Genomic DNA, 27,374 nt, shown 5'->3' with positions numbered 1-27,374 from the left:
TCCTTACCTTTGCGCTCCCCCAATCCCTGGGATTGTTAAGGGACAGTTCAGCCCCCTAGCACAAGCTAGAGCCACTTCAGGGGCCATTACACAAGCTGGAGATTGCCAGAATACAGCAGTGCGGCACCCTGGAACAGCCCTAACCTGTCCCTTAAACCAGGAGGCTGAGAGAAGTGGTGGTGCTCTACTCCAGTTGAGGTTTCCCCCATGCTACTGTATTCCTGGCTGCCCAGTTAAGAGCGCTTTAATGGCCCCTTTTTACCAGGCCAATGGTTAATTTTTAAGGATTTTTATCTGTATTTAGTGCTTGTGAAATTTACCAAATTAGCTGTCAGGAAGAGTGATGTTCTCCACCTATCCATGGAGCAGAAGGAGGGTCAAGTGGTTCAAGTCCCTGCATTGCCGCAGACTTCCTGTCCTTGGGCAAGTCACTCAGGGTGTGATTCACAAAAGTACGTAGGTGCCTAACTCCCACTGACATCAATGGGAGTTAGGCGCCTAGATATCTTTGTGAATTCCGCCCTTAGTGTCTCTGTGCCTCAGTTCTAGGATACATTAAAGATACAAGATGTGTAGATAGTATGGTAGCAGGGCAATAAAAGTACCTTAGATAGATAGATAGATAGATAGATAGATCAGATACAGGAGAAGAAGCAGTACCACAAGTGCCCCATTGATGTCCCTGAACCTTGTCCTAGGAGGACCATTTCTAGGGAAGCTGAGCAAGTAAGTCCATCATGGCCATTAAATCGTTGGCCTTTATTCTCTAACTACCAATTTCAGGGGTGGCTTTTGGGATATGGACGCCCACTGGAAGTAGATGACCACTAAGCACATATCATATCAGTGACCAAACAACCATGTTTCAGACACTACCGCCCAGTGCTAAATTTGAACTCGCAACCTAGAAGTCAAAGAGTTTGAAGCAAAAATACCAATTGCCGGAGCCAAATTAACATTACCTATTTAAATCATGTAGAGTTGGCTAAAAATTCAATGTGTATCCAATATATCTTTAGGCATCAGACTGCATCGCCTGTGCTAATATCAAGCCTGCTTATCTTGTTATCTCTTAAGGGCACAGTCCAAGGTGAAGTGGAGACTTACAGGAAACAACTACCCACTCCTCAGAATTAACGCCTCTTGAGCACTCTGGAACTGATGACAAGTTGAGTTTAAAGGACCCTTGCATTGAAGTTTAGTGCTGAAGTTCTCCACATGATCTGTGATTTAAAATCTAGTTTACTGGATAAACTAGTGCTGCTTGGCCTCTCCTTATGTTTCATGAACATTAGTTCATGACTTGAGGGGATTTGAGCTTAGATAAAGCACACAGAATAAAGACTATATTTAATTGAAAATACAGGGAGAATGTAGATAGATGGAATGTAATTACTAGGGTTCAAAACTGGCTAGGAAGCCAGGGTTATCATCTCTATTATTTACAGAAATAAAATAAAAATTGCTATGGGATCTTTAATTACCATAGCTGATCAGGGCCTCAAGTTTACATCTGATCTGTAAAATGTCATCTCTGGGGCATAACTTCAGTGGAGGCAGCTGAGACCCTCTTTCTGCTGTGTGGTGGGAGGGGTGGGGAGAAGATGGAGGAAAACTGCATGTGGCAAGCCCCTTCTGCACGCAGATCTGGAAGGGGCATGAGTGGGCCAAATGTTTGGGGCAAGATTATCACATTTCAAGGCAAAAATGCCCTAAAATATGTATCAGATAGAGTGGTATCTCTGAACCATGAGGCACAATTTGGAAGCGGGTCATACACCTGTCCTGATTGGGTCATGGCTAGAATGCTTCAAAGTGTTTGAAACGTCCGTGAAAATTTTTTCATGGAAAATTTCACTTAAAAGTTTGTCAGAGAAAATTTTGAAGGAAAACATATTTTGACCAGCTTGAGTGGAGTCCATAACTTCTGGGAGAGCAGAGCTCTGTGGCCATGGTAGCAAGACATCATCATCGTCAATCGCAGCATGCTGCATTTTGTGGGGAAAGCAAAATTTGCCATTCTCATGTCTCAAGAGGGAAAGAAAAGGAAGCAGAGACGGTGCTTAGCTCCAGGCTGTTCTGCTATAGCACTAAGCAGACATGGAAGAAAAGAGAAGCCTTCCAAGCCCCAAACTCAACCCTGGACTGGCAATCTCCAAACCCTCACCAGCCGGCACCCTCAGCAATCTCAATCCCAGGCTTCTTGCCCCTGATTATCTCTAGCTCCCGGCACACGTCTTCCCATGACCCAAATCCAAAAGGATTGTGGGATATAGTGTATCACATAATGGTTTTTTGGGGGGGTTTTGGACCATTTTGTGGGTTGTGGACATTCCTTTTGGAAAATGTTTATGGTTACCAAATTTATGCTACTAAAATATTGTATGTTGCTCTACTTCTGTGAGACTTGTAGCTTAAATTAGTTGTATGCTGTGTATTTTTAAAATCTTTAACTGAAAAAATGTCCATCTTTTCATTTGATTTAACAATCCTTTAGCAGCATCTGTGGATTTGAAAAGAACACAAGTACAGGGCATAAATGTTTTTCTAAGGAATATAATAGACTATTGAAAAGAAGGTAATGCTGACAAATAAAAAGTTACCTTTCCAAAGGTAAAGTGTTACAAGTGCTAAAAAGAGCATCATCTTCACATCAAATCAAGCAAGGTACAGGATTCAAGAAGCACTGTGCCAAGAGGCAATTTCTCAGCAAGATGTTAACATCAGAACAGAAAGTGATGTGTCTGGAAGCAGAACTGCTGAGCTGCAAACAACCTGGGTGTGAGTCAGAGAATATTAGGACAGACCCTGTCCACCAGGAATATAGACTTGATTGCATGTGACTTGTGTCAACTCTAGAGCCATCAAGAGAAAACCAGAAAACCAAGGCAACAGCGATATTTCTAAATGAGCCATTCAGCCTCTAAGGCAAGTAATCTGGCAACAACTCCAATTCCAAGGGGAGAAGTCAATGTGCCAAGTTTGTGTTCTACAGTTAAAGCTTTCATTCATCTTTTTCCCCCCCAGGAAAAAAAATCACTAACACGTCATGTTTTAAATTATGATTATGTCTTAGACTAGCCCATACTTTTGAAAGCAGAATCCAATCACCTGCTCAGGCTCATTAGTGTCTTTGGGATCCTAATGACCCACTCAGTTGCAGTAAATGAAAAACTAATCCTCATTTTATGCCATTGACCGAAAAGGATTAACCAACTCTTGCTACCCATGCAATCAGCCTTGTAGTAGGGAGATTACTGCCTTCTAATACAGTAAGTCTACACATTCCAAGCTGTTACAGTAAGTAGCATTTAAAGCTTAGTTCCTTGAAATGCTTAAGCGTATTAATGCTGTAGTATGTAAGACTGTTTTCTTACGATGCAATGCTTCTTTTGTCACTGCGACTAAACTTTGTATTTACACTATTTCCCAGAAGATGTTTTTTAATGATGCCAAATTAGCAAGGGGGCAGCTAAATGTCATTCCCCCCAAAATGTCATTTCCATCTTGACAAAAGGATGCGAAAGCTGGAAATCCGACAAAGTTACAGCCTAACATCTAAGGGCTAGATTCACAAAGCAAACAGACATTGCAACGCCGAGCGGCGCGACGCCTGACTCCTAGGCACCCTGCCACCTCGTGGAACTCCCAGTGCTGCATGCCCAGCTTCCCTCTCCAATGTATGAGGAGAGCTAAGCACCTAAAATGAGATTCACAAAAGCTAGCACACTGTGTGGAAAGCAGCCTACACTAGCCAATGCTGAGAGGAGGGCTGGGGCCTAAGTAATGCCCCTTAAAGGGAGTTAGGCACCCAAGTCCAGGCTGGAGGGAGGTACCTATCACCACTTGGGTTCACAGCTGTGAGCCCTCTCCTGAAGTTAGGCACCTATACCAGGTCAGCCCTTTATGAGGGGGGGTGGGGTGCCCCCTTCAGCCTACTGGCTAATACTAGCTCCAGGAACAGGGAGACCTGGATTGAGTTCTCCCCTGCCTGATGTAGGACAGGGATTTTAACTTGAGTGTTCAACCTCCCAAGTGAGTACTGTTCCCGAGGCATTCATACACATGGGGCCCAATGAATATTTCAGTATTTATACACAGGGGAACCGCTTCCACAGGAGAGATTGAGAGGCTTGTGCCAGCATACCCCATAGCCCAGGGGATGGGGCACCCACTGAAGACGTGGGAGACCCACCTTCAAATCGGTGCTCTACATCAGGCAGAAAAAGGTATTGAAGCTAGACACGTGATCTAAAGTCAGAAGGGGGGCACTGCCTCCTCCTCTGGTGTACATTGAATGGCTTTAAGTGGGCTCACAGCACCAAATGGGGCCCCAAAAGCAGGATAGGTGGGACAATGCTTAGTTTGAGCATTGGGGCAGTGGTGGATTAGCCCCTGGGCCGACGGGGCCCATGCCTGGGGCACCGGCCAACCACGGGGGGTCCTGGAAAAATCCACCAGCAGAAGCCCGAAGTCTTGACTACCAGGCGGGTAGGGCAGGGGAAGCCCCTGCATTCCAATCCCACACAGCAGTGCTGGGTGGGGAGAAGCCCTTCTCCCCTCCCCCCCCCCCCCCCCCCCCCGCCATGGCCTCAGACCCCATCCCCAGCAGAAGCCACGGGACAGCAGGACAAGCTGCCACACCGGACCTGCTCTCTGGCAGAAGCACCCAGTGGGCGAGGCAGGAAAAGCCCCAGCACCCCGACTCTGGTTCCCTGGGCCGGTGGCAGGGGAAGCCCCGAACCCCCGCTGCATCCCTGGAACTGGAGGAACTCTCCCTCCCCACTGAGACCCCGGGCGGTGGCCTTGGGACAGAGCTTCTCCAGTCTTGGGGCTGTGGGGCGGGGGTGGCAGAAAGGAGCAAAAGGGGTTGCAGGGCTGCAGTGAGGGGGTGGAATGGGGGGATACTGGATGGAACAAGCGTGGGCCCGGGGAAGGGGCAGAAAGAGGTGGGGAGGGGCTCCCCACTTGCTCTGTCCCAGGGCCCCAGGAAACCTTAATCAATCTCTGCCATGGGGGGGTTATGCACTGGACGGTGGCAGAACTGAGGCAACTGTGCACAAACCCAGCTGCCAAAATGTAGGGACTTCAGGCTGCAGCTTAGCGAGGTTTTGTGAATGCCAGTGCCACCTAAATGTTGGACTTAGGTGCCTAAAGTTGCAGTTAGGCACCTAAGCCCCTCTGTGAATCTAGCCCGAAATGCCCTTGAAAGTAAATTTCAGTGTTGATGTAACTGAGTTGGTCCCAAGATACTAGCGACAAGGCGGTGAAGTAATATCTTTTATTGGACCAACATCTGTGGGTGAAAGTTCGAAAGCTTGTCTCTTTCACGCACAGAAGTTGGTCCAATAAAATACAGTACCTCACCCGCCTTGTCTCTTTGAAAGTAAATGTCTTAGAAAAAGTACTAGGTACAGTTGTAGGGTACCTCACCACTACCTGCCCTTAGTGTTAGGTAGTATTGTCTGTACCTGAATTATCAGGCCCACTGTCCCCAAAGGAACAACACACACCAGCTTGTAAGATTCAGTGCAAAACCATCACTTTGCTTAACACCACAGCACTTAGATATATTTATAATGAAAACAAGAATAAATTTATCATCAAATACAGAGATTTGGAACAGAGATTCCAGTAAGAGTGGGTCAGAATATTGGAAACAAATGGTTACATCTAAAACAAAAGCATAAAACTTTCTAGAGACCAAACAACTAACAGCTAAATCTTCTGCCTAAAGAAGTTTTATCTTAGCCAAAGTTCTTTTCAGCATTTTCAACCAAGTCTGGTTGACCCCTTTCTCATAAGCAAAACTCCATCCTTTTTACTTCCTCATTGAAGGGTGTCTGGGAGTCTTCTACGCCTTCTAAGCAAACCTCTGACGTGCACCTCCAGATAAAGCTCTTGGACTTGCTGTTTTACTCTTCCTGTTAGATTCTTTCCTAACTTCTGACAAGCCTTTAATTGCATTCAGGGCAGAATGGTAATAGGAAGTGCACTGTGAATGAGCCAATACTCAATGTACATGTAAACAGACAGATGCACAAAATGCCTCGTCTGATAGAAAAAAGACGGTTACTCACCGTTGTAACTGTTGTTCTTCGAGATGTGTTGCTCATATCCATTCCATTAGGTGTGCGCGCGCCGCGTGCACGATCGTCGGAGAATTTTCTACCCTAGCAACACCGGCGGGTCGGCTGTGGAGCCCCCTAGAGTGGCGCCTTCATGGCGCTGAATATATACCCCAGCCGACCCGGCGCCCCCTCAGTTCCTTCTTGCCGGCTACTCCGACAGTGGGGAAGGGGGGCGGGTTTGGAATGGATATGAGCAACACATCTCGAAGAACAACAGTTACAACGGTGAGTAACCGTCTTTTCTTCTTCGAGTGCTTGCTCATATCCATTCCATTAGGTGACTCCCAAGCCCAACTTAGGTGGTGGGGTCGGAGTGAGACATTGCTGTGTGCAAAACCGCTGATCCGAAGGCAGCATCGTCCCTGGACTGCTGCACTAGTGCGTAGTGAGCTGTAAATGTGTGGACTGATGACCAAACCGCAGCTCTACAAATGTCCTGGATCGGAACTTGTGCCAGGAAAGCCGTCGAGGAAGCTTGGGCCCTCGTGGAGTGAGCGGTGAGGTGCGGTGCTGAGACACCTGCCAGGTCATAGCAAGTCCGGATGCAAGACGTAATCCAGGAGGATAGGCGTTGTGAGGAGACCGGTGAGCCTTTCATTCGGTCGGCCACTGCAACGAAGAGTTGCGTCGTCTTTCTAAAGTGCCTTGTGCGGTCAATATAGAAGGCCAGGGCCCTGCGTACGTCCAGAGAATGCAAACGTTGATCCTGGCGAGTAGCATGTGGTTTAGGATGAAAGACCGGGAGAAATATATCCTGGTTGATATGAAAAGGAGAAACCACCTTAGGGAGAAAGGCAGGATGTGGACGAAGCTGCACTTTATCCTTATGGAAAACCGTGTAAGGGGGCTCGGATGTAAGCGCCCTGAGTTCAGAAACGCGCCTTGCTGAGGTGATGGCTACGAGGAAGGCTGTCTTCCAGGATAGGTACAAAAGTGAGCAGGTGGCCAGTGGCTCGAATGGAGGACCTGTGAGCTTGGAGAGAACCAGGTTGAGGTCCCACGTCGGAACGGACTGACGTTGCTGTGGGTACATCCGGTCTAAGCCCTTGAGGAATCTAACGACCATCGGGTTAGAGAATACCGAGGACGCGAGTTCCTCTGGGTGGAAGGCCGATATAGCGGCCAGGTGAACTCTAATTGAAGATATCGCCAACCCTTGCTGTTTTAGGGAGAGGAGATATTCCAATATGAGAGGAATAGGTGCCTGTAACGGGGACGTGGCTCGTTGTTCGCACCAACAGGAGAACCGCTTCCACTTGGCCAAGTATGTGGTCCGTGTTGAAGGCTTCCTACTGCTCAGCAGAATCTGTTGGACCGAGTGCGAGCATTGTTGCTCTGCCTGGGTGAACCATGGAGCAACCACGCCGTGAGGTGGAGTGATTGCAGGTCGGGGTGACGCAGCCGGCCGTGGTCCTGCGAGATGAGATCCGGACATAATGGAAGCGGGATCGGTGTCTGAACCGAGAGTTCCAACAGTGTGGTGTACCAATGTTGTCTCGGCCACGCTGGGGCGACCAGAATTACCTGTGCCTGGTCTCTGCGCACCTTGTGGACCAGAGGAAACGGAGGGAAGGCATAAAACAGGTGGTCTTTCCAGGGAAGGAGAAACGCATCGGAGAGGGAGCCCGGAGCTCGACCTTGCAGGGAGCAGAACACGTGGCACTTCCTGTTGTCTCGAGATGCAAACAGGTCTACCTGGGGAAACCCCCACTTCTGGAAGACGGAATGTATGATGTCCGGCCGGATAGACCACTCGTGCGTTTGAAAGGACCTGCTGAGTCGGTCCGCTAAAGTGTTCTGGACTCCAGGGAGGAACGATGCCGTGAGATGGATTGAGTGGGCGATGCAGAAGTCCCACAGGCGAATGGCCTCTTGGCATAGAATTGACGAACGTGCTCCTCCTTGCTTGTTGATGTAAAACATGGCCGTGGTGTTGTCGATGAGAACTAACACACAGCGGCCACGTAGGAGATTGAGAAATGCCTGGCACGCCAGGCGCACCGCCATCAGTTCCCGAACATTGATGTGCAGGGCTAGCTGAGGTGCAGTCCACAGGCCCTGGGTATGGTGCTCGTTGAGATGGGCGCCCCAACCCAGAGATGAAGCGTCTGTGACCAGGTGCAGAGAGGGTTGTGGGGCGTGAAACGGCATCCCCTCGCAAACCACATTGTGATCTAGCCACCATGTGAGGGAGGTCAGGACCGAGTTCGGGACCGTGACCACCATGTTCAGGCTGTCCCGATGTGGGCAGTATATCGATGACACCCAGGTCTGGAGTGGGCGAAGCCGAAGTCTGGCATGCCTGGTTACGTACGTGCAGGAAGCCATGTGACCCAGCAGGGTAAGGCACGACCTCACCGTGGTAGTTGGGAAGGCCTTGAGCCCTTGAATGAGGCTCGTGATGGTGCAAAAGCGGTTGTCTGGCAGGATGGCTTGTGCACGTCTGGAGTCTAGGACTGCGCCGATGAATTCTATTCTCTGGGTAGGTTCTAGAGTGGATTTGTCCTTGTTGAGTAGGATGCCCAACTCGTTGAATGTGTGCACTATTATGTGGACGTGAGCTCGAACTTGCTCTTTGGTGCGACCGCGTACCAGCCAGTCGTCTAGGTACGGGAACACCTGTATCCCTTGCCGACGAAGGTACGCTGCCACGACAGCCATACATTTCGTGAACACTCTTGGGGCCGAGGATAGGCCGAAGGGAAGGACTGCAAATTGGTAGTGCACCTTGCTTACCACGAATCGCAGGAAGCGTCTGTGAGGCGGGTAAATTGCGATATGAAAGTATGCGTCTTTCATGTCGAGGGCGGCGAACCAGTCTCCAGGATCGAGGGAAGGGATAATGGCCCCCAAAGAGACCATGCGGAACTTCAACTTTACTACGAATTTGTTGAGTCCGCGCAAGTCCAAGATGGGTCGTAGACCTCCTTTGGACTTGGGGATCAGGAAGTAACGGGAATAAAATCCCCTGCCCCTTAACTCTACTGGAACCTCCTCTATGGCCCCCATAGCAAGGAGCGTGGAAACCTCCTGTATAAGAAGTTGCTCGTGAGAAGGGTCCCTGAAGAGGGACGGGGAAGGGGGGTGGGAGGGGGGGATTGAAGAAAACTGGATAGCGTATCCCCTCTCCACCGTGCGAAGGACCCAACGGTCCGAAGTTATAAGGGACCAAACACGGTGGAAGTGGGAGAGGCGATCCTGAAAGGAGGGGGCTGGATCCTGAGGGATGACTGGGGCGCCGTCCTCGACCGCACCTTCAAAAGTTCTGCCTGGGGCCTGCGGGTGGCCTTGGTGGCCCTTGGTTCTGACCGGGTTGAGGGCCGGTCCACCTTCGTCTACCACCTCGCCCTCGCCTCCGGGCCGAGTCCTGTCTCTGACGAGGTGGGGGGGGGGGTAGAAGCGCTGAGGCTGAGGCCTAAATGGCCTGCGCTGAGGACCTGCAACATGCATCCCCAGGGAGCGCATGATTGTCCTGGAGTCCTTGAGGCTCTGCAGGCGAGAGTCCGTCTTCTCTGAAAACAACCCCTGTCCTTCAAAGGGCAAATCCTGCAGGGTTTGTTGCAATTCAGGGGGCAAACCCGAAACTTGGAGCCAGGAGGTCCTTCGCATAGCGATGCCCGAAGCCAGGGTTCTCGCAGCCGAGTCCGCTATGTCCAAGGAGGCCTGTAAGGAGGTCCGAGCCACCTTCTTACCCTCCTCTACCAAGGCCCCAAACTCCTCCCTGGACTCTTGGGGAACCAACTCCTTGAACTTCCCCATAGAGTTCCAGGAGTTAAAGTTGTAGCGGCTCAGGAGCGCCTGCTGGTTAGCCGCTCTAAGTTGCAGCCCTCCGGCTGAATAAACTTTACGGCCAAACAAATCGAGGCGCTTAGCCTCCTTCGATTTGGGCGCTGCGGCCTGCTGACCGTGGCGCTCCCTTGCATTCACTGATGCCACCACCAGTGAACACGGCTGGGGGTGGGTATACAAGTACTCGTAGTCTTTGGAGGGGACAAAGTACTTTCTTTCCACCCCTCTTGCTGTGGGTGGGATAGAGGCAGGAGTTTGCCATATCGTATTTGCATTCGCCTGGATCGTGCGGATCAGGGGTAACGCCACTCTCGATGGGGCATCCGCCGCGAGGATATTTACGATGGGGTCCTGCACCTCCACTATCTCCTCCGCCTGCAGGTCCATATTACGGGCCACCCTACGTAGGAGGTCCTGGTGAGCCCGAAGATCTATTGGGGGTGGACCTGTGCACGATGTGCCCGCCACTGCCTCATCCGGAGAGGAAGAGGAAGATGCCTCCGGTGGTAAAGGATCCAAGGGAGGGTCCTGGTCTCCCTGCTCCTGGGCCGGAGCATCACCTGCGCTTGGGTCCAGGACGTCAGGTGGTGCAGACACGGAAGCCTCCATGCCCCCTGGCGGAGGCCGAGAGATGGTGGACTCCGGGGCCCTTCTAACGGAGTGGCCCGAGCGAGAGGTTGAAGTTATTGGAGCCCCTTGCGCCTGATGGTACGCCCACGGGGTCCAGAACGACCAGTGAGATGGGCCATGAGCAGGGTCCTCTGCTACTTCCTGCCAATGGCCTATGTCCTGCTCCTCGGCTTGCCCCTGAGGGGGGTATGCCGATCTCGATAAGTCCTCAGAGGAGCGAGACACCGATCTCGATGGCCATGGCGGTGCCGAGTGCGCCGAGACGAATCCCGTGGGCTGCGGTGCCGCACGGTGCCGGTCCGGAGATGTTCTATCTCCACGCGGTGCCGGCGATCGGTGCCGGGATCGCGATCAGTGCCGATGACCTCGCCGGTGCCGGGAGTCGGATCTGGACCTCGATGATGACCTGGAGTAGGCCCGGTGCCGGGAGCGGCCTCTCGACGTCGAGCGTCGATCGTAGCGGTGCCGAGAACTACGTCTCGATGTTGATCGGTGCCGACGATCATAACGGTGCCGAGACGTAGAGCGGTGCCGCGACGAAGATCTTGGCCGCGAGTACGACCGGTGCCGAGGTGATATCCGGCGCCGGGACTGCGAGCGGCGTGGGGACCTGCTTCGGGACCTGGACCGGTGCCGTGGTTCCAGCTCCTGCGATGGAGGGCGCATCAAGGCAGGTTTCCCCCTAGACTGGACCGGACGAGTCAACGGTGCCGGCGGTGCCGGTGGTTGCGGCGGTGCCGGCTCCGTGAGAGCGATCAAGTCTCTCGCCGTCGCGAAGGTCTCTGGGGTCGACGGGAGGCACTGTATCACCGCCGGTCTCGGTGGAGACCCTGTCTGCACCGGACTCAACGGCCTCGGAGCCGGAGTCGACGGTGCTGGAGGCACCTGTTTCCGGTGCTCCACAGGCGGACGCGGCTCTACCCCCGGCACTGGGGGAGCCGGCGTCTTCGGCACGGAGGTCCCCGTCTTATGGGCTTTTTTATGTCCCGGGGATAATGAACGGCGCCGAGGCACTTGCTGTGCTTGCGGTGCCGACGAGGTCCGGTGCCGTGGAGGCTTGTCCGACGCCACTCGCGTGGTCGGAATAGTCGGTGCCGCCGGGGCACTGCGCACCGAGGTGCCAGGTGCCGGGGCCTGACGCGCTGATGGAGCGTCCGGGCTAAGTGCCGCCTCCATAAGGAGTTGCCGGAGCCGAAAGTCCCGCTCCTTCTTGGTCCTTGGTCTGAAGGCCTTACAGATCTTGCACTTATCTGTTTGATGGGACTCTCCCAGGCACTTCAGACACGAGTCGTGCGGGTCGCTCGTTGGCATAGGCTTAGCGCAGGAGGCGCACTGCTTGAAGCCGGGAGCCTTGGGCATGAGCCCGGCCACGCGGCCGGGGGAAAAAGGGGGAGACAACCCCCTTAATCCCCTTGAACTATATAACAACTAGTAACAAGTGAAAAAACCAACTATTTAACTATAAACAACTAGAACTATAACTATAACTGTGAATGACTAAATAAGCTAGGGAGAGTGGAGAACAGCTATGCCGTGCTCCACAGTTCCAACGACCGTCAGGGGCGGTAAGAAGGAACTGAGGGGGCGCCGGGTCGGCTGGGGTATATATTCAGCGCCATGAAGGCGCCACTTTAGGGGGCTCCACAGCCGACCCACCGGTGTTGCTAGGGTAGAAAATTCTCCGACGATCGTGCACGCGGCGCGCGCACACCTAATGGAATGGATATGAGCAAGCACTCGAAGAAGAACCGGTTGTTCACCTTTGCTTTTCACCAGTTCCTACAGACTTTAAGACCATATTTTCAGTATATATTCATAATTCCTTATATAATATTTGTACATACATTGCACAAGAATATTGATTCCCATAAGACACAGGCTTGTATTCAAGACCTCACAGGACACACTTTGGTGAACTAGAATATACACATCAGACCCATGAGATTCCTGTAATCACTCGGCACCTCCCCTTACCAGCTGGAATTGAAAGGTTTTTGGGTCACAGTGTGAAATGGAATGAATTTATAGCAAATGCCAAGATTTGTCAGAGGGTCAATAGTCCATTATCTCTAAAGTTATCCAGAAAAGACAATGGAAAAATTTGGGATGTGTTAAGAATGAAGTCAGAGACTCTGCCATGACAGGCATACCATTGAGCTGCTAGAGGGACATGCAAAAGGTGCCAACCAAAAGAATTCCTCCATTGAACACTATTCAGCAAAAGAAAACGCCTTAACAACTATAGGACATGCAAACAGCAGGCCAAGATAGACAGGGATAGTGGAGCCCTGGTCATGCCTGGGAAGGATTCCGATTCAAATGCTACTTTACTTCTCACATGTAGCTAAGTCTTACTTATGTTCAAACTCTTGAGAGAAGTTCCGGAACAAAAGCTCTCTTTACTAGGGGACTGATCTTTCCAGCAATGCACATGCAGAATTTCCATTGATTGTAATGGATCAGGCCTTAAACAGCTAAAACTGAAAACAGACGTTTAATTAGCTGATTAATATCGTAAAGTGTCAGGTCGTATTTTTGCATTTTAAAATGTTCTCAACAGATAATGGCAATGAAAACCACTACTAACAATTAACATTCTCTCCAGTCACCATTTTGGATTAAATCTCAGTGCTGTAGCCCTTGTACTCTCTGAACTTGTTCTAAACGCAGATCTCCTGTTGATGGGCATTTCACACATGAAATGAGTGAATAATTATGTGACAGAGAACCACAGCATGAATCCAGGGGGAGAATTTTTCTCAAAATATTGACTTGTCATTGTCATTAAAAAATAAATGTGGCAATGAACCAGTTGTGAATTCTAACACTATTATTTGAGAGTAAGCAAACTATGTTCTCATGTGTTAGTGCTAAAGTTATCTCTGATGTAAAATCCAGGCGCTCCTGTATTTATTTTTAAGCATTTTTTAATTATCACAAAAACTTTGTAGTGAAGAATATTAATGTAACGCATTTTGTATTGTTTGAACGTCAATCATGAAATGACTTAAGGCGAACTGCGGCTGCTATCTGGGAAACCTATATTTTGAGTAAAAACAATTTTGTGAGCATCTAATTTTGTATCCACTGTGCAGTGCACCATAATATTACAGCAAAGTAAATGCTGTATACAAGGAAGAGACTGCTTGACTGCAGCACAGAGACTTCCCAGTTCTCTTCACTTATCTTTGAAATTCATCCTTTATGATCCAACTTGCCCTCCTGTCATTTATTTGCTTTATGCACATGTGGTGTCTTATTTATACAGTTTCTAAGATCCATGGGGCAGAGACTATCTTTCTTTATTGCCTGGGCAGGGCCGGCTCTAGGCACCAGCTTAACAAGCAGGTGCTTGGGGCGGCCAAGGGAGAGGGGCGGCACCTGCGGCAATTTGGAGGCGGCAGGTCCCTCACTCCCTCTAGGAGCGAAGGACCTGCCACTGAACTTCCAATTGCCGCCGCCGATCGCGATTGCGGCTTTTTTTTTTTTTTTTTTTTTGCTTGGGGCGGCAGAAATGCTGGAGCCGGCCCTGTGCCTGGAGCCCTTGTCCCTTATCAGACCCTCTTGACTCTGCCACCATATAAATAAATAATGACAATGAATTCCCAACTTTAAGGTGATATCCCTTGACAAACTTCAGACCTTTTAAGGCAGTGGTCCCTAAACTGTGGGGCACACCCAGGGGGAGGGAAGCACCACCAGCCCCACTCTGCCTCCGGTTCTGTGCCAGCCCCACCCCTGGTCCCAGTCTCCAGATGCAGATGCAGCCCCAGCTCTGCTCCTGACTCCCAGCCCCCACTTTGGCCGCTGCTCAGCCGCCAGCCCCCACTCTCGATCACCGGCCCCCAGCCCCCTGGCTGCAGCTCCACTCCTGGCTCCCAGCCCTCCACTCTCGGCTCGGGGAGGTGGGGACACATTCCATTACTGGTAAAGGGGGGCGCAAGAGGAAAAGTTTGGGCTCCCCTGTTTTAAGGAGCTTATTGTGGACAAATAACTCAAGTTGCTCATTGCTGGAGGATGGGAAAAGTTATTTTTTTGCATGGTTTTCCCATTAACTCCTCATCTTAATTTTTTTTTAAATGATGGATACAAACATCCTTGTACTAAGTGGAAGCCTCTTCTGGACAGTAAAAACTCATCCAAGTAAATATCATGGGAAATTATTCTTGTGGCATTTCTGGTTGAAATACCAGAAGACTGACATATTTCTGTGGGTATTTTTCTGTGAGAAAGATGACTGAGAGGCATGCAGGGTTTTCCTCCTAGCAGCAGCGGGTGGGTAACAGGATAACATTACTCTATAGTATATACATATTGTATTCAATAGATTCAAATACAAGAAATGTAGCTAAATACCTTGATTTTTAATAACAAGTTGGACTTATGTGTGCTGCTTAGTTGTATTAAATGTTTCTTTTAGAACAGAGAAAGTATTTAACAGTGCATAGATTCTATGCTGATGGGCACAAAAACCTCAGACAGCGACTGACAGTTAAAAAACAACTGAAATATAGTTAGGTCCCCCGTGGGTGTAAATTGGCACAGCTTCATGGAAGTCAATGGAGTTATACCAATTTACACCTGCAGAGAACTTGGCCTATAGTATTCATTACAGGCATTTATATGGTGCTTTTCATCATAGGGTATGTCGCAGCTGGCCCGTGCCAGCTGGCTTGGACTAAGGGGATGTTCAACTGCAGTGTAGATGTCCAGGCTTGGGCTGGGGTCTGGGCTCTAAGATCCGGTGAGGTGGGAGGGTCCCAGATCTGTCTGCAGCATGAGCTGGAACGTCTACACCGCAATTAAACAGCCCCGCAGCCTGAACCCTGGGAGCCCAAATCAGCTGTCACAGGCCAGCGGCGGATGTCTAATTGCAGTGTAGACATACCCATGTCTGGGAGCACTGTACATTGCTTACATTGGGGGGGGGGGATTCCCATGTATGTAGCTAATACTCTATAACACCAACCCTTTCTCCTCCACTTCCAGGGACGCAACTTTAAAAGGATAGAGACAAGGATGACATTGACAGACTAGATGACAGAGGAAACCAAGAGTCAATTAGACAAATAGGTGCATTTTGCAAGGCTTTCTAAATGTGGCCAGTATTGGACTTACGAGACTTCTGGCTTTCTACCCACAGTGACCTGGCTCCAGCTCCCTCAAGCCTCACCCTTACCTTAAGTGTTCCCGATAAGTGCAGGTTGAATGGCGGGTCAGAAAGAGAGTTCTGAGACAGATCAGGCCTCCACCGTTTAGGCCCCAATCCACAAAGGTATTTAGGCACTAAGTTCCAGTTTTAGGCTCCACTGCAATCCACAAAACTCCCACCGAACTCTGTAGGCACCTAAACTCACTTGGTGCCTATATTTTCAGGGTAAAAATTCCCTCAGCACCTAACTGACTCTGGGCATGCACACAGCTGCCTAACTCTAGGTGTCCAGATATCAATCTCCCACCTAAGCTCCAGAGTGATCCACAAACTGGGGGAAGGCAGGCAGATGAATGCCTATCACAGGGGTCGGCAACCTTTCAGAAGTGGTGTGCCGAGTCTTCATTTATTCACTCTCATTTAAGGTTTCGCGTACCAGTAATACATTTTAACGTTTATAGAAGGTGTCTTTCTATGACATGTATGTAAAGTAAATAAGGTTTTTAAAATGTTTAAAAAGCTTCATTAAAAATTAAATTAAAATGCAGAGTCCCCCGGATCGGTGGCCAGGACCCGGGCAGTGAGAGTGCCACTGAAAATCAGCTCGCATGCCGCCTTCGGCACCCGTGCCATAGGTTGCCTACCCCTGGCCTATCTTGTGTGCTGGTCCCACTCCCATAGGTGTGCAGAGAGGCTGCCTACCAGGTCTCATTCAAAATATGATCACTGGATGAGATGGTGCTACTACTCAATTTATAGCCCAATGGTTTGAGCACTCAACTGGGATGTAGGAAATGCAGGTTCAGTTTCCCCATCTCTGGCAGAGGGGCAGCAAGGATTTGAACAGGGGTCTTCCACTTCTCAGGAGAGTGCTCAAACAACTGAGCTATGGAATATTCTGATGTGGGACTGCATCAGTCTCTCCTGTTGAAACTGTTCCACTGTGGAAAAATAATGAAAGAATGTTTGGAGCAGGATAACTGTACCCTAACAACTGGGCTACACAGTCATTCTCTCTCTTTCTGGCCCAACAACTGTTCCACTGTGGATAAATACTTAAATAATCATCAAGCTTCACACACAACTTAGGTGGCCGAATGCCTGTCTTCCCTGGGTTTGTGAATTGCTCTGGGTTTAAGTGGGTGTTTTGTGCATCACAGTGGTCCCAAATCTGGGATTTAGGCACTTAACTCCTTTTGTGCATTCAGGCCAAAATACCAAATACTCTAATTACAGAATTACTTCAGTTTGCAAAGTTGACTAAAACACTCACTCGCAAAACCATATACGATAATTGACAAACAAGTTTATTTTAAAAATGTGTACATTTTTACTTTAAATGAGACAATCAGCCGATTTCTGAATGCTGTATTTAGCCCAATAAACAAATTCAAACAGTGTTTAATGCTGCAGTAAAATGGTTAATTTTTTTTTTTACAATAAATGAGTTAACTAAAACCATACAAAACAGTATTTATACCACTGACAACAAGTGTTCTGTTGCTATAACTAACACCAAAACCAGCCTCCATTTTTTGATATCATACATTTAATTTATTCAACATGGAGGTTTAATACTCAGTAAAAGGTACTGAATTAACGGAATATGCTATTGCCTATTGACATTTTTGCTGTTTATGTTAACGTGTATAAGTTAAAGGAGAGCTTATCAAACGGTTTCATGCATTAAATCATTAAAAGTGATAAAATAAAAATAAAAACATCTCAGAGCATGTATGATTAGTGGAGAATATTTAAATGCTCTTGTACAAGTACAGTAATGTCACCTTACATTAAATGACAGAGAAGTGAAATGTTATGAATTTTTCTTAAGTTGCTGAAAACAAGGGTCAAGGCTAAGCAGCAAAAATACACAAAAGGAAGTCAAGAAATGTATTTAAAAGAGTGTAAATGGCTTTGTATTTTGTGATGAAGAGTGAAAACCTTTCAGAGAGGAAGAATGTGATGATCTCTGATCCTGTCCAAATGCAAATGGAAAGCTGAAGTCATCTTTTCCATCCCCATATTCATGAGAAGACGACTCTGACGGAAAGGAAAATGTAAACGCATCTTCATTTTCCGATTTCCCAAATAAGCTTCCTACAGGGAATACATATTTTAATTAGTCTGTTAAAATAAGATTTCATCTAATTTAAGACGATTGCAATCAACAGGCTGTATTTCTGAAATAATGTACTGTACTTTAACATCCTGTTGAATATCAGCATACAATGGCATGTTTATTCATGCATTAGAAATGGAGGTCCCATTACTGTGACACTACGTTTAATGAAGGCTAGCAAGACAATTGCATCTAATTGATTAGAGGCTTTCACGGTGTTCTATAGAGCCCTTCCTAATGGTCCACAGAATGAAATATTTTGAGACAAGCTGTAGAGGGATTGGGTGTTGAAAGGGGAGGTGGTCCATAAAGGAGCTCTTTTCTTATAAAGTGGTCACAAAATGAAAAGCCCCACTGATGGAAGATTAAGAAGAGTTCACTACGTCTGGACAAAGGGACCACTCGTGGCCGTGGAACAACTTGCTGAGATGATCCGCCAACTCATTCTGTACTCCAGGGAGGTACAATGCTTGCAGGTGTATCGAGTGTTCTACACAGAAGTCCCACAGAATGAAGGCTTCCTGGCACAGGGGAGAGGAGCGTGTACCCCCCAGTTTGTTGATATAGAACATCGCCGTGGTGTTGTCTGTCATCACTAATACACATCTCCCTGCTAGGTGGGCTCTGAAAGTCTGACATGCCAGGCGCACTGCTCTCAACTCTCTGACATTGATGTGTAGAGCGAGACCCGCCTGAGACTAGAGGCCTTGTGTTCTGAGGTCTCTCAAATGTGCCCCCCAGCCCAAGTCTGATGCATCTGTCACTAGTGAGAGGGATGGCTGAGGGATGGTGAAGGGGACCCCTGCACATACTACCTGTGGGTTGAGCCACCACAGGAGGGAGTCGAGGCAGGGTTACAATCCTGTCCAAACTGTCCCGGACTGGCCAATACACTAACGTTAGGCACGACTGAAGAGGTCGAAGTCTGAGTCTGGCATGCTGTACTACGTAGGTACAAACTACCATGTGTACCAGGAGTTTCAGGCAATTCCTTGCTATGGTGGTGGGGAACTGCCTGAGACCTTGTATGATGTCGCCCAGGGACTGAAACCTTGCTTCCGGGAGGTATACCCTGGTTTGTGTCAAGTCCAGTACTGCCTCCTATGAACTCTATCCTCTGAACTGGGGACTGTGTTGATTTCCCCTTGTTCAGAAGGAGGCCCAGTTCGTCGAATGTCATTCTTATGAAGTCAACCTGTGCCTCCACTTGAGACCTGGAGCGGCCCTTAATCAGCCAGTCGTCTAGGTACGGGAACACCCATACCTGCCGCTTCGCGGGAACCCGGCCATGCACTTGGTGAACACTCGAGGTGCCACTGACAGGCCAAAAGGGAGGACTATGAACTGATAGTGGTTGTTGTTCACCACAAACCTGAGGTATTTTCTGTGGGGCGGAATTATTGCTATGAGAAAGTATGCGTCCTTCAAGTCAAGGGCAGCATACCAGTTTCCTGGATCCAATGAAGGGATGATGGAGGCCAAAGACACCATGCGGAACTTGAGCTTCTTCACAAACTTGTTGAGTTCTCGCAGGTCTAAGATGGGCCTGAGCCCACCTTTGGCTTTCGGTATTAGGAAATACCGGGAATAGAAATCCCTGCCCCTTTGCTCATGAAGAACCTCTTCCACTGCCTCTAGCGAAAGGAGTGCACTTCCTGTATAAGGATTTGCTCATGAGAGGGGTCCCTGAAGAGGAAAGGGGAAGGGGGTTGGAAGGGTGGGAGGGCACAGAATTGGATGGAGTATCCCCTGTCTACCGTGCAGAGCACCCAGCGGTCCAAAGTGATATGGGACCATGCATGGTAGAAAGGGGACAGTCAGGACAAAAAGGTAAGGCGGGGTAGATCCAGTTCTTGTACTGGTGCACCCTCCTTGACCGCACCCTCAAAAGGCCAGTCTGGGGCCGGAAGGTTGCTTGGGATGGCCAGAGCCCTGGCCCGAGGACGGGTGCAGTCTTTTCCTGCCACTCCTATTCCTCCTCCAAGTGTCCTGCCAGTTGTGCAGTTGGTAGAACCACAATGGAGGCTGTGGCTGGAAGTGCCTGTTCTGAGTGGGGGGAGTGTGGAGGGTGGCCCTTAAGTCCTTTAGACTGTGGAGTCTTTTATCTGTTTTGTCATAAAAGAGGGCCGAAGTGGGCCGAGGGATGTGCTGGCCGCTGCTTCCCGCAGTCCCCATTGGCCTGGAGCGCTGAACCACGGCCAGTGGGAGCCGCGATTGGCCGAACCTGCAGATGCGGCAGGTAAACAAACTGGCCCGGCCCGCCAGGGTGTTTACCCAGGCGGGCCGCTGCCAAAGGTTGCGGATCCCTGGATTTTTTAGCGTCCCTATTTTTAGGGGAGGGCCCCTGCTAGCCCTGGTGCTTGTGCTAATTAGCTGCATCAACCACCAGGGAATTGGGGGTGGGGGTGTAAATAAGTGTTCATATCCCTTTGAGGGGACAAAGTACCACATTTCATTTCTCTTGGCCATAGGGTCAGATAGGCCGGGATCTGCACAAGGTCTTTGTAGTCTCAGCAATGGTCTTAATTAACGGCAGGGCAATGTGAGAGTGCCCGGAGTGGGCAAGAATATCAACCATAGGGTTGGCATCCTTTACCTCCTCCTCTGCCTGGATACCCGGGTTCTGGGACCACCCGTCGCAGCAGCTATTGTAGGACTGTCAGAGGGGTGAAATATTGGAACGGCCTACCGAGGGAAACGGTGGGGGCAACGGACCTGTCTGGTTTTAAGATTAAGTTAGATAAGTTTATGGAGGGAATGGTTTAATGGTAAAACATAGTAGTCAAGGAAAGCCAAACAATAGTAGGTAAATAGTATAATGGCTAACAGGGGTCGGGCTGGAGACTCTTGCCTATATGCTCGGGGTCTTACTGATCGCCATATTTGGGGTCGGGAAGGAATTTTCCTCCAGGGCAGATTGGCTGAGCCTCTGGAGGTTTTTCGCCTTCCTCCGCAGCATGGGGCAGGGATCTCTAGCAGGAGGGTCTCTGCCGATTGAAGTCACTAAAAACAGGATTGGGGACTTCAACAGCAGAGTCCAGGGAAGGGGTAGGGACGGTTTTATGGCCTGCAGCATGCAGGGGGTCAGACCAGATGATCATAATGGTCCCTTCTGACCTTAAAGTCTATGAGTCTATGAGTCTATGACCCTGCTGTCCTCCAAGACTGGGGCCGTCGATGTCCCTGCTACGGTCTCATCTGGGGAGGATGAGGAGGAAAATCCTGGCAATGGGCCCTGCTCACTTCACTCAGTGCCCAGGGGCTCATGCTGCACCCGGTATTGCTGTGCCACCACGTCCATAGCCTGCGGTGCCAGGGCCACTGGAACCGAGATCATCGGTGCTGATGCTGGTGGTGCCAAGGTTGCTGATGCCGTCAGTATCGAGGTCAGTAGTGTTGGTGCCAGCGCCACAGGCGAAGGGAGGGGCGTTTGTGGCGCCGCTGCCTGTGGTGCTGACGGTGCCTGTGGAGGGATGAAGGAAGCCGACGATACTGATGCGGATCTGGACCTCGACCCCTGGTTCTGTCCCTGGCTCTGATGATACGCCCACAGTGTCCAGGAGGGCCACTGAGTCGGGGGTTGCCACTGCAGTGGCCATGGCGCTGAATAGGGCTGGCGGTCACACTGGGACCTGGACCTTCTGTTCCTGGTCCTATCAAAGTGGTAGGATTCCGACTCCGAGGTCTCCAAGAAGGAGGACCTCGGAGGAGCGGTACGCCGTGGTGCCGGCGAGCGGTGCCGAGAACTGGGGGATCAGTGCAGCTCCCCCACGTGGGCAGACTGTGCCGGGGAGAGGTGCCTTGGAGATGAGGATCGGCACGCCATCATTGCCGGCTTGCCCCTTGATGGGATCGGGGGCCGGGTGGTCACCGGCGACTTGTCTCTCCTCTGTGGGGAGGACAGCGCTGTAAGGCGCATAAGGTCCTGAGCCTCCTTGAATACCCCCGGCGTTGAGGGGAGCTGGAGCTGCCCGCCATGTCGGTCCAGAGAACGGTGAGGGTTTGAACTCTACTGGACCCCGGAGGAAGCGGGAGTCGACGAGACCCTAAGAGGAGGAGAAGTCGAGGTGACATGGCCTGAATCGGGTCTCCCTGCCGAAGGCTCCCTGGGCTTGGAGAGGGGAGAGCAACCCCCTCTCTGGACTTTTCTTTTTCTGGGGCACCAGGGACTGAGACCGGAGCCTGACAGAAGACTGTCTATGGGCAGAGCTGTGGCGGTGCTGTTCCTCGGCACTGGCTCACACACCATCGGTGCCAGAGCACTGCGCACCAATGGGGAGGTGCTGGGCGTGGGTTCTGCCAATCCCGGGATGGATTGTGACCAGAGTGCCGCCTCCATTATAAGGATCTTGAGCCTTTGCTCCTGGTCTCTTTAGGTCCTACAGCAGAACCCTTTGCAAATTCTGCACCTCTCCTTCTGGTGGCTCTCCCCAAGACACCGCAGGCAGGAAGGGTGTAGGTTGCTCTTAGGCATAAATTTTCCACAGTCCTCGCAGAGCTTGACCCCTCGGGACCGGGGCATACCCCTGTACTGGGGGAGCATTGGTGGGGGGGAACCCCCGAAAGGAAACTTATGAACTACTACTAATACTAACTAACACGAGTAACTACTAAGAACTATAAACACAAAGAGTGGACACTGCCCAAATGCGCTGGCAAAGCAAGAGCAACAGTTTGTTCCAGCTAGCCGTCACCGGTGGTAAGAAGGAACTGGGGAGGACGGGGCGGCAGGGCCCTATATTGGGTGCCACTCCAGGGGGTGCCCAGGCCGACCCTATGGACACTGCTAAGGAAAAAATCTTCCAGCTGTCATGCACATGGCGTGCACACACCTGATTGGAATTGACATGAACATGCAGTTGAAGAAGAACCACTGCTACAGATAAAAGAACTATTTAACTCTCAGAGTTTTGAATTTCATAACATGGAATTACACACTTTCCCATACCAAAAAAAAAAAAAAAAATCTTAAAAAGGAGTTTAATCCCACAGACATGTGATAAAGATGAGTCTTGCATCACACATATGTATATAATTATATATACCTGCTTTGCTATAGTCTAACACATAATGACTGGCCTGTGAAGTTCTAGTGCTCCAAATGAGATGAGATGATAATTCCCACTATGAGGTTAGAGAGAGACAGAGGGTGAAATCCTGGCACCAAGCTCCCATTGACTTCAGTGAGGGTAGGCTGTCAACAAGAGGGTACAAGCAGAATAGCTCCCTTGATTTCACTGGAGCAATGTTGATTTTTACCAGTTGAGGACCTGGCCCAGAGGGTCTGATTTTCCTCTCATTCACATCAATTTTACATTGATTTAGACAGAAGGAAGTAAGAGCAGAGTCAGGTCCAAGGATTTCACTAACAACATGGAAACATTACTTGCACTTTAGAAAGAGATGTCCAAAGATACACAACTTCTCCTTCTTACACTGATAGCCCAAAATGTTACTAACAGACCCAATGTGCAATTACAATGAACTGGAAGCCTTGGGGTAACGCATAGGCATTTAGCTGTGCTGTTTCACATTTGATAGGACAGAAATTAGGTTTTTTAATGAGTGACAAAGCTCTCAGAATTGCTTCTTTCATCTTGGTGTTCTATCTCATGATTTGTTCCAAGTACATCTAATGCCAGACTTCTCACTGCCCCTCCACTGCCTCCCTCTCTCCTCCTACATCTTCTTGCCTCCTCTTTCATGTAAATGTTGTCCAGTCTTTGTGGCTCTCTGAAGTAATATTCAGGGACATACTTTGTGCTGTTTCAAATACACATATATACAATGGGCCACAAATTACAGGGTCACAGTTTTACCATTGCACCATTATTGAACAACATTTCTGTCAATCAGGGATCTCTTCTTGAACAGAGCCACAAGTTTAAATGATCAATTACATTAATATGAACAGAATAAACTGGTATATAAAAGTACTTTTCACTTTCAAAGCTTACCAATATCTTTGTGTGGGGAAATAGGGTTTACGTTTCCTGCAGAATAACTTTCATCAGTCTGAAACATAGTAGCCATTATATTTAACAGATGAGAAAACTACAACATAAACTAGAATACTGATATAAGCATTGATTAATTTTACATAATTTCATAATGATTAACGTTTTTAATTTAGCTAAATTGTTACATATAAAGACATTAAAATAGTGTGTTTTACCTCTTCAGTCAATATTTAAAGATACAAATGATTCAACCACTACAGTGGTAACTAGTAAAACTACAGTACAATAAAATCAACTTTTGACCAGCTTCTAATTCCGGCAGCATATTCCCGCAAAGGGCTAATGTTGTTCTCATTCCATCTTTAATTCAAAAAAGTAATCAATAACTCACAGAAAGACGGCACCCAAAGTCACCCTGTTGGATAGCCTTTATAGGACTATTCTTTGGTGTATGAAGTTATATTGTACACTGCAAAGAGCTACTGCAGTAAAATGTTGTTGTAATATGATCTCCACGCCATGGGTGCAGAGGACTGGACTAGATGGTCTCAAGGTCCCTTCCAGTCCTACAATTCTATGATTCTTCTGTTGAATGACATTTGAGCACAAGCACTCACTACTCTAGTAAGCCATTTTATACAGATGTTCCGATTAATTACTAATCTTTCCATATGGCTTCTGAAAAGTTCTATAGAGTGGATAACATGAGGGGATCAATCCTCAGCTGCTCTGTGCAGCTGAGGTGTGAAGATGGGGAACAGGGAGGCAAAAATGGCTCCATGCTACATTTGTGATTCCCCATCTCTGGGAGCAGCAGGGGGCTGGTTCAGCTCCCAGTGCAATTTAAACAGCCTAAGCTCTCCATGGAGTTCTAGCCATGTCCTTTTGCCCCAGGCCAGATCTGCCAGGCTTACACATGGCAGTGGGACTACACAACAGGGCCATCCCACAACAGAAATTCAACCAAAAGATAACTTGGGTGACGACATATTCATATTCAGGGCTTGAAAAATCCATTTGCTATGCATGAGTAGGAAACTTTCCCATGTAAATGATATCGCCTTCTGCAGAAGCTAAGCTTTCTTTAATTTTTTTTTAAATAAGCCCTAATGTACGGTGGCAAAGTAAGCCTTCTAAACTGGAACTGAATGTTACTAATGCATTGTTTGCTTGTATCTGCAAAGTCCTGCCAGTTTTCACTGCTGTTTTTCAAACTGATAAGAATCAAAGCAATTTCCTTCTGCTGCCTCTTTGGAAACCTAAGCAGAGGCTGGCACTTAAGCTATACCCTGGGGAGGGGGACACAACAGTGAAGGCTGAAGGAAGGGAAGAGTAGCGGAACCACCCCCTCTTTCCCCTGTTCAGGAGCCAGAAGTGGCAGAAGGGTCCTTGGCCCAGATCCTCAAAGGTATTTAAGTGCCTCATTCCCATCAGAATTAGGCACCTAAATACCTTTGAGAATCTGAGCCCTGTTGCTTTCCATTATACCAAAAGCACAAGGGCCAGCCCCAGCGAGAAAAATATCATACCTGGTCAGAAATTCTTTTACTGAGATTAGCAGTAGAAAAGCACTGCCAAAGGATATATTTTATAAAAGTAAACAAGCTAGTAAACAAGTGACAAAGTAAGTGAACACAAAGGATGCTGGAAACCTTCTACACAATCAACAAAGTTTTCTGAGAATACTTCACTTTGTGAAAATCAACTGATCATATCTTTAAGATTCAATATTACCTGGTCTGATGAATTTTCTGCTCCGAATACAGATGAGTCAAATAAATTAAAGCCAGGTGACTTCTGGGCACAGGGCATAAGAAAAGAAAAGGCAGGTGATTTTGGTGCTGGTCCTTCACAACCTAAATTATGATTCCTGTAATGAAAGAAAGGAAGAAACATTGTAAGAAAGCATTTTATATTGAGAGTTATAAAACAGACCCTATGATTTAATAAAAGACCCTTAGGTACACTGGGTTTGATTCTGATCTCACAATGGTTTTACGCTGGTGTAACTTCATTGACTTTAACAGAGTTACTCCTGATTTACACCTATGTGAAATCAGAACCAGGCTTCTTGTTCTACTTTCCTCTATCTGTCATTAATTCCTGTCCTTACACCAACACTTGCTTCCTGTAGTACAAAGTAGGTAAGAATATTATTCATAAGAACAGCCATACTAGGTCAGACCAAAGGTCCATTTAGCCCAGTATCCTGTCTTCCGACAGTGGCCAAAGCCAGGTGCCTCAGAGGGAATGAACAGAACAGGTAATCATCAAGTGATCCGTTCCCTGTCACCCATTCGAAGCTTCTGACAAACAGAGGCTAGGGACATCATTCCTGAACCTGGACCCATTGACGGACCTATCCTCCATGAATTTATCTAGTTCTTTTTTGAACCCTGTTATAGTCTTGGCCTTCACAACATCCTCTGGCACTGAGTTCCACAGGTTGACTGTGCATTGTGTGAAGAAATACTTCGTTTTGTTTGTTTTAAGCCTGCTGCCTATTAATTTCATTTGGTGACCCATAGTTCTTGTGTTATGAGGATTAAATAACACTTCCTTATTTACTTTCTCCACACCAGTGATGATTTTATAAACCTCTATCATATCCTCCCTTAGTCGTCTCTTTTCCAAGCTGAAAAGTCCCAGTCTTATTAACCTCTCCTCATCTGGAAGCTGTTCCATGCCCCTAATAATTTTTGTTGCCCTTTTCTGAACCTTTTCAAATTCCAATATATCTTTTTTGAGATGGGCGACTCTAAGCATGTCACATGTTTCTCCCCCGAACAGATGCCCCAAGCAAAGAGTTTAAGAAAGAAAAACCACACAGTCTAGCAACTTATATAACCCCTGTCTATGGAGTTTTTTCCCACCAGGAGAAGCAGAGTGAGTTCATGGTAGCCAGTCAGAGCCAAAGATCAAACATTGGTTATTATTTACAGACAAATGCTGTAATACCAAAATCAATAATATACTGTAAAAATATCCCTTAACAGAAGGACTTCCATACCAGGGGAAACATTCAAACTTGTTACAAATGTGTGGCAAGAAATTGGAAGTAAAAAACAAAAACAAAAAAATAATCAACCAAATACAATTTCATATATGCAAATTCTCAATAAGAGAAAGCAGTAATGCTGAAAAAGATTGTGTGTGCTGGAGAGCTAGTTAGACATGAATTTCAAATCTAATATGGCAGCAAAAGAAGCCAGTGCAATTTTGGGCTACATAAACAGGCAGATCTTTTTCTCCTGCAGATTCTGTAGTTAAGAAATAATATCAGATTTATGTCTTCCCAATCATTTCCATGGCAATAGAGTGTGAGATCATAAATGCAGGATTATGATTTCATTTCAGTATCATGGAGAATAAGAAGCTAGATTCTGGGGGAGAAGGCCCTTATTTAGTCATTAATGCCTCAAATAAAGAAAAAAAAACCCAAAGAATAAGTGCCCAGTACACTGTTGAACGTATAAATGTTCTCTTTCAAGTCTGCTTCAGTATGAATGTCCCTCTGAAACAAAATTCTATTTGCTATCATAATAATTTTAATAAAACCTGAACATTGTTCAGCACTGTCTTGCAGGAAA

General features: G+C 48.2%; 2 protein-coding genes across 2 annotated transcripts in view; one reads left to right on the top strand and one right to left on the bottom strand.

Moving 5' to 3' along the window:
* The window catches only part of SIX6 (SIX homeobox 6), a 133,878-nt gene that overhangs the window by 47,494 nt on the left and 59,010 nt on the right, over positions 1-27,374 (top strand). The window lies entirely within an intron of this gene.
* The window catches only part of C4H14orf39 (chromosome 4 C14orf39 homolog), a 49,140-nt gene continuing 38,762 nt past the window's right edge, over positions 16,997-27,374 (bottom strand). Inside the window, exons 15-17 of the mRNA XM_065594081.1 lie at positions 25,519-25,654; positions 23,782-23,839; positions 16,997-17,802 (exon numbers count right to left, since the gene is read on the bottom strand). Of these exons, the coding sequence (XP_065450153.1) occupies positions 17,600-17,802; positions 23,782-23,839; positions 25,519-25,654 (397 nt within the window). The 3' untranslated portion in view covers positions 16,997-17,599. The remainder of the gene's footprint in view (positions 17,803-23,781; positions 23,840-25,518; positions 25,655-27,374) is intronic.

This window comes from Chrysemys picta, chromosome 4 (genome assembly GCF_011386835.1).
Source record: "Chrysemys picta bellii isolate R12L10 chromosome 4, ASM1138683v2, whole genome shotgun sequence".
Lineage (NCBI taxonomy): Eukaryota > Metazoa > Chordata > Testudines > Emydidae > Chrysemys > Chrysemys picta.
The sequence above is the reverse complement of the archived record's forward strand: the minus strand, read 5'-3'. Positions and strand labels throughout refer to the sequence as shown.